General features: G+C 43.4%; 1 protein-coding gene across 1 annotated transcript in view; it reads right to left on the reverse strand.

Annotated features, from left to right (window-relative positions):
* The window catches only part of Pdss2 (decaprenyl diphosphate synthase subunit 2), a 231,211-nt gene extending 223,523 nt beyond the window's left edge, over positions 1-7,688 (reverse strand). Inside the window, exon 1 of the mRNA XM_036168915.1 lies at positions 7,133-7,688. Coding sequence (XP_036024808.1) covers positions 7,133-7,431 — 299 coding nt within the window. The 5' untranslated portion in view covers positions 7,432-7,688. The remainder of the gene's footprint in view (positions 1-7,132) is intronic.
* Between the last annotated feature and the right edge of the window lie 311 nt (positions 7,689-7,999).

Raw genomic sequence — 7,999 nt, forward strand, 5'->3', positions numbered from 1 at the left:
TGCACCACCACCACCACCACCACCACCACCACCAGCAGCAGCACCACCAGCACCCAGCTAAGATTATATCTTCTTAATGCAGTATAAAGATCAACTCAAAATCTGGCCTCAACTTTTCCTTTATCTCTTAAATCAACTTTGTTTAGTTCACAGATGCTTCACTAACAGTAGCCAAAAACTAGAGACAGTCTCAGTGTTCATGTATGGTGTATAGGTAAACAAACTGCCTTATTTCTATGCAATGGACAAGCCTGTCCTGGACAGTTTCCTGTCAGTCTGAGAGGAGGCACCTGAGCTGATAAAGTGCCTCCTCATGTTCCCTGCAGGCAAACCGTGGAGTATCCTCTTAATTAATAATACGTGGGAACGCCCAGACCACCATGAGCCCTGTCACTCCTGCGTAGGTGGTCCTGAGTTACACAGGAAGCAGACTGAGCCAGGTGTGGTAGCTCAGCCTTGAATCCTCGGGAGGCAGAGGCAGGCAGATCTCTATGAGTTCAAAGCTGGCTACACACTGATACCCCATTTCAAAAGAAATAAAAGGAAAAAAAACAAGCAAGCAAGCAGGCTGAGCAAGCCACGAGGAGCAAACCAGTAAGCAGCACTCCTCCACAGTTTCTGCTTTAGGTTCCTATCTTGAGTTCCTGCCCTGAGTTCCCTTCATGACAGACTATAACCTGTAAGCTGAAATAAACCCTTTCCTGCCGGAGTTGCTTTTCGTCATGGTGTTTATCACAGTAATAGAACCCTAACAAGAGAAACTACAAACAAGAGTCTTTAGCAATAAAATGAAATACAGTTGTTGCCTATGCTCTGCCCAGTTTCCTAGTTATTTACAGGAGCAAGTCTACAGTCCATCATCAATTACTCCATCATGAAGCAGACATTTGCGGTCTCTTCTTTTGCTTCATCCCATTTCATGTTTACCCTGTACCTCTACACATTTGCCAAGCAATTCTTGTGTCTGTATTTTCCTCTCCAGTCCCTTCTTCATCCAATGCAAGTCAGTTTTCAGGCCACTTCACCTTTAGAAATCTTCACTTTCACCAGGACACATCTTTTTCTCCTTGTCTGTACAGCACACTAGTCACACATGCCACATTTCTCTCAAGGCACTCTGAAGCTGGGCTTGTGTTCCCGCTAAAACAGATTTCTAATAGTAATGACAGCTGCTGCCATTTGGAGATCTACTACATGCCAGGCACTGTTCTAAATACTTCATCTGCAGTAACTCATTTATAAACCGCTGACTTAAGTACCACCCTTATCCAGGCTAGGGCACAGGGAGCTGAGGGAAACTGCCCGAGATCACATAGCTCAGAGGTGGCGGGGCCGGAATGTAAAGCCAGGCTGAGCCAGGAGCTCCTGCTCACTGTACTGTCTCCCATGAGTGCCTGGACGGCAACAACTGTGTCTTATTCATGTTTGTACACCCCATGCCCAGAGTACCTCAAATATTTGTGGAATGAATTAAAATTTATAATTTTCTCTTAGTCATCCAAGAAAAAGTTCTTTGTAAGTAATAAAGGTTTTTAGTCAGTAATTACAGAACTGAATCTAGAAAGGGTCTTTTATAAACACAGAAGACTAAAATTAAATTTCTAATAACAAAATGAAAGAACACTAAAGGATTTCACCATATTTAAAAAACAAACAAAAAGAAACAAAACAAAACAAACAAAAAACCTAATGGGTTCTCGATAGCCAAGTGAATCAAGTGGAGTGGAACAAGCTGTCTCTTCTAAGGAACTGACTGACGCCCTAAGAGAAGAGATTAAAGTTATGCACTATTGCCTAGAATATCGTACTAATGAATCCCACCTATCTGAATCTAACAGACAACAGAGCACTCTGAAGGCAAAGGCAAAAAGCACCATCCAGTAGATCTCAGAAGCACTCACACTATCCCCAGTAGACAGTTGCTCTAGTTTGCTTTGCTTTCACTGTGATAAACACCGTGACCAAAAACAACTTGGAATACTAGGGTTAATTTCCTTTTATACTTCCAGGTATCAGTTAATCACTGAAGGATTTTTAGCAGGAACTGAAGCAGACACCATGGAGGAATGCTGCTTACTGGCTTGCTTACAAGCTTACCCTCTGCTAGCTAGCTAGCTAGCTTGCTTTCCTCCTTTTTCTTCTTGTTTGCTTGTTTTTTGAGTCAGAATCTCACTATATAGCCTTGGCCGTTTTAGACTCTGTAGACCAGGCTGGCCATGAACTCATCTGCCTACTTCTGCCTCCTGAGTGCTGGGATTTAAAGGCATACCAGACTCTGCTAGCATGCACACCCATGTGCCTGGGATGGTGTGGAGTTGTCCACAGTGTGCTCAGCCCTCCCACATGAATCATCAATCAAGTCATAACCACAGGTCAATCTGATCAAGGCAATTCTTCAACAGAGGTTCCCTCTGTCCCAGTGACTCCAAATTGTGCCAAATTGGCAATAAAAACTAGCACAATAATATACCAAGGAAACTTACAAAAGCTAAAAATACTTAAATATGAATGATCCACACAGAAATATAAATGGCTGAAGTATATATTATGCACAAGTGGGTACTTCATTGAATTAGACAGGCAGCAATGAAGCCACAGGACGGCAATGAAGCCACAGGACACAAATTATGTTGGCAGGAAGGGACAGGGTGACTGACTATGACTACCTTGGCTTCCACACTAATAATCTACCTGGGCATTCCTATAGACCACTGTCCAGCTTGGACAGGTCCACAGTCCCTCATCCAAAGCCCCTTGTCTTAGTCACTGTTGTACTACTGTTAAGAAACATCAGGACCAAGGCAATTCTTATAAAAGAAAACATTTAACTTTAGTCTACTTTCATCATGGTGGGGAACATGGCAAGAGCATAAGAGACTCACAGCACTGAAGCAATAGCTTAGAGCTACGTCTGGATCTGCAGGCCAAGAGAGAGTCAGACTGGGCCTGGCATGAGCTTTTGAAACCTCAAAGCCCACCCCCAATGACACATTTTTTCCAACAAGGCCACACCTACTCCAACAAAGCCACACCTCCTGATCCTTCTCAAATAGTGCCACTCCTTGATGACTAAGTATTCAAATATCTGAGCCTATGGGGGCCATATTCAAACTACACACCCCTAAAACAAATATCTTTCAGACTGTAACTCTTGTTTGATTTTAGGAAGGTGCTTTAACTCTATGTTTCAGCAAAAACTAAGCAGACCTGTAATCAAACATTAATATTTCTTCAACAGAATGAATATTCACATTCACTGGGATGGTCTGGTTATGAATCTGAAAAATACATTCTGTTTTCTGAGCTTTTAAGATTTTTACATTGTGAGAAAAGAGCCATATTCATTGCACCACTGCATTCAATTTTTTTTTCACTGAGGTCTTTCCTACAAGCCAAATCCTTACAAACCAAATCCAGGTCCAACAACAGTCTTCAGACAGTTTAGAACTGGCAATTCCATTAGAAATCACCTTGGGAAACCCCTTAGTTCACTCTTTAGTAACTGAAAGCCCAGGAAGATGAAATGAGTTGCCTGGGATTACATGCTGTATACCTACAGAACTGAAATTAGAGACACAAGTCTACAGTCTCTCCTTCTCTTCCACTCCCTCCTAGTCTCCTCCCACTCCCACTATGCCTTGATCTGAAGTGACCTCTCTCTATGTTTTTTTTAAAATACTGAAGTAATTATGGACAACAAGTTGTGAAAATAGGATAGATTCTCTGTATCTTGGGCCCAGCTTCACTCAATAGTGACAAAATGTAGCATAATACTGAAATCCTACCCCAAATCAACTTTATTCTGTTTTCGTTTCAGCAGCTTCTCAATCTTGTGTTCAGTTTGTGCAGCTCCATCCCTTGTCTAGACTCATGTAACCACCATCACAAGACTCTAAACTGGTCCATCAGCATGATGCAGCTTTTCATCATTTTTATTCCTCCCTGCTCCCCACAATGTCACCTATCTAGAAATCACTTATCTGCTCTCCATCTCTACAGGCCTGGTATTTTTAAATGATCTAATGTTGTCTGTCTTAGTTTGGCTTCTATTGCTGGGATAAGACACTGACAAGAGGCAGCTTACTGAGTGAATGATTGATTTGGCTTACATAACCAAGTCATGGTCCACTCAGGGAAGCCAAGGCAAGAGCCTGGAGGCAGGAGCTGATGCAGAGACGATGGCAGGTGGCTCTTCACTGATTTGCTCCCACTGGCTTGCTCAGTCTCTTTCTTATACAACCTAGAACCACCTGTCCAGGGTGTAGTACCACCCCAGTGGGCTGGGCCCTCCTACATCAATCATTAATCAAGAAAGTCTTGCCTACAAGCCATCCTGAGAGGAGCATTTTCTCAATTGAGGTTCCTTCTTCCCAGATGACCCCAGCTTGTGTCAAATTGACAAAAATAAAAATAAGATTAAAAAAACACACACACACACATTGTATACATAATATAAATTTGTGGACTGAGTTCTTAAAAAACTAGTGTTAAAAAGCTGGGTATGGTTGCTTTAATCCCAGCACTCAGGAAGCAGAGGCAGGGGATGGATCACTGAGAGTTCCAGGTCAGTCAGGGTTACAGTGTGAGACCTTGTCTTCAATAATAAATAGATAAACAAACAAACAAACAAATACGCTTTTCTGAAATGCACTACCCGTCTTTGTGGAGGTGTCTATAGTTGAGTAGTGCTAGCATAACTGCTCTTCAGTGTCTACCATGTTTTCTGAGTTTGACTATTTGGGATGCTCGTGTATGTGTCTTTATGGGTTACTCATTTCACTTAGCATATATTCTCAAGGTTCATCTCTGTTGTAACATATGCCAGTTGTTTTTTTTGTTTGTTTTGTTTTTTTAAGGCTGATTAACATTCCATTGTATGTATGCACCACATTTCATTGATGCATTCACCACTGATGAATACACGAGCTGTTTCTACCTTCTGGCTATTGTAAATAACGCTATAAACATACATATATACACATGAGACTGTTTTAAATTCTTCTGGAAATACATTTAGAAGTAGAATGGCTGAGTGAGTCACATGGTAACTCTTGGTTTTAAAGAATAAAATTAACTTTTCTCACTTTGAATAATTCCTTTGGGATTCATCCAAGTTGTATGTACTGATATCAATATTCTTTTTTCTTATCAAGTAGTGTTTGTGTTTGGGAGGGCACATATATGTTCAAATAGATGTGTACACCTTATATTTTGAGACACGGTCTCTCATTGAACTCAATTTGTCTCTCACTGAGCTCATTAATTATATAGGCTGGCTGGTCAATGGGCTCAAAGGGTCAGCCTATTTCCATATTGTACCCCAACACTCAGGTTACAGAATTCATTTGTACAACTCTTGGTGCCCAGCTTTTTTCTTTTTCTTTTTTCTTTTTTTTTTTTTTTTTGGAGCTGAGGATGGAACCCAGGGCCTTGTGCTTGCTAGGCAAGCGCTCTACCACTGAGCTAAATCCCCACCCCCACCCCCAGCTTTTTTGTGGGTACTTGGAATCTAATCTCAGATGCTCAAGCTTGCACTATAGACAATTTAGTGACTGAAACATCTCTTCAGCTCCACCAAATAGAATTTTATGGTTATGTATGTATAACATTTTGATCAATCATTCACCAATAAATGACATTTGGGTTGCTCAGGTTGAGACTATTCCAAATATCCATGTTAAGAGTAACTTCCTCTTAATTATCAACATTTTGCTGACAAGACTTTGGCAAACTTACAGCCAACTTTCAACATTATAAACATTCCTGTATAGGTTCTGATACAGACATGTTTATTCTTTGGGATAAATGTTTAAGAGCTGGGTCAATGAGATGTATAATATATATTTAATCTTATAAGAAACTGCAGTTCTCCAGATTGGCCATACCCATTTACATTCCTATAAGCAATGCCTGCAAAATCTGGTTTTCCTGTTTCTTCATTAGGATGTCATATTGTCAGTGCTTATTTCATTCCTTCTAAGTATGTGACAGCATCTCACAGAGATGTAAATCTGCATTTCTCTAAGAGCTGATGGCATTGAATAATCAGAAACCCACCTGCCATCTTTCTGTCCAACTGTACTGTTTCCTTTCCACTACTGAGTTTGAGACAAGGTCTCTTGTTTAGCTCAGAGTTTGCTGGTTTAGCCAGACTAGCTGACCAGCAAGCAATAAGAATCTTCCAGTCTCTCCATCCTCAGTGCTGGGATTACAAGCCTCCAGCCTTTTTACGTGGTTGCTGGGGATCAAATTCAGGTCGCTGTGCTGGCACAACAAGCCCTGTACCGGCAAAGATATCTCCCTATCTAGCAACTTTTCTTTATGTTTGAGATAAATTACAAGTCACAAGGTATGAGATGTTTTTTAAACAATAAAGGGTTTTCTTTTTTTGTTTGTTTTTGTTTTATAGATAGGGTTTCTCTGTGTAGCTTTGTGCCTTTGCTGGAACTCACTTGGTAGCCCAGGTTGGCCTGGAACTCACAGAGATCCTCCTGGCTCTGCCTCCCCAGTGCTGGGATTAAAGGCGTGAGCCACCACCGCCCGGCTGATAAAGGGTTTTCTTAAACCCTAAAGGCAGGTTTAACTCTAGTCTAGCACTAAGTGGTAAAAGCCACAAGATCATGACTTCCACATGAATAGTCCTATACCTGGATATGTGTTAAGATCTGTCTACTTTGTCTGTCTCTCCCGTCTTAATCTTTCTGTAGGTGAACACTTCAGTAGTAGGAAAATGAAAATTAGTCTATTCCACTTTTAAAATACCACTTCTTGAATGTGACTAAATAAATACACGTCTCTAATTGTTATCTTCCCAAGTCACTGAAGCATCTGCACCTCTAATAGTTAAGACAAACTGTGAAAACCTCCAAGTTTTTCTCTTAAGAAAACCACTTACCCACTGAGCTGAGCCAAATAGAAACACCAAAGCATGTCTAAAAAGGTCAAAGGAACAAGGGATAAAAGAACTGGCCAGGCTCAGAGCTAGCATGAGCGTTCTGACCAGGGAAAAAGAAAAAGACGAGTGGGCACGGCTGATGAAAGAACTACCCAGGTTCAGTTAGCGTGAGTGTCCTGGCAATAACAACAACAGTACACAGGCGAGCGGGTACGGGTGGGTCAGTGGGTCGCTCACCTGGCGGTGGTGAGCAGAGGATGCTGAGTCCCCACCAGCTTCCGCAACTGCATGGCGATGTTGCTGAGCTCGTCACTCAGCAGGCAGCGGAGGCTCATGAAGGAAGCGGGATAACCCACGATCTTTTCTGCCTCCGACACCACCTGGTTCCAATGGGCTGGAGACCTGGAGGACCGACCACGCCAGGAACCTACTGAGGAGATGGTGTCGAGGGATCTGGAGCACCACCACTGGCGATGTGGGGGACCAGAGGCCCCGTGATAACCGGACAAGCGCAACAGCAGCTGCCGAAGGCTCATAGTTTTGAGTCTGAGAGGGTCAGGGACCTAGAGAAGGTGTCCAGAGATGTCACGGGAAACAAGGGCGGAAGAGGCACTGTCAGAATCTAAAAGTTAACAGACCCTCGGAGAAATGTGGCTTTCTGGAGCCGTGACCGGGAACAAAGTTTGCTGCTTCTGCAACCCAAGCTGGCGGGACGGCAGCCGCAGCTCAGAACTACACTAGCCACCTGTGGTAAAACCACAGCCACAGGCTACATGGGGGGCGCCATATTGGAGGCATGGAATGCGGCCTGCCGTAAAGATAAGGGCGGGCTGATGGACGGCCAGGAGTGCGCCTTACTTTACGGCACAGCTGAGAACGCCCCAGAGGGGCGGGGCTCTGGTGGTGACCGGAAGGCGAGGGGGCGGGTGGAAGCTCCTGCCTTTGGACTTCAGGGTCCGCCCTGCGGGAGTGGGTTCGGGGTCGGCCCAGCGCAGAGTGAAGCTTATGTAAATGAATATCTGTGTCCTGAGTCTGCAGCGAGGTGGTGGGGCCGTGGCTCGGGCTCGCGGGGAAGCCTTTCTCTTCCGTCCGCCTTAGGCCCTC

The sequence above is a fragment of the Onychomys torridus genome, chromosome 19, assembly GCF_903995425.1.
Source record: "Onychomys torridus chromosome 19, mOncTor1.1, whole genome shotgun sequence".
Lineage (NCBI taxonomy): Eukaryota > Metazoa > Chordata > Mammalia > Rodentia > Cricetidae > Onychomys > Onychomys torridus.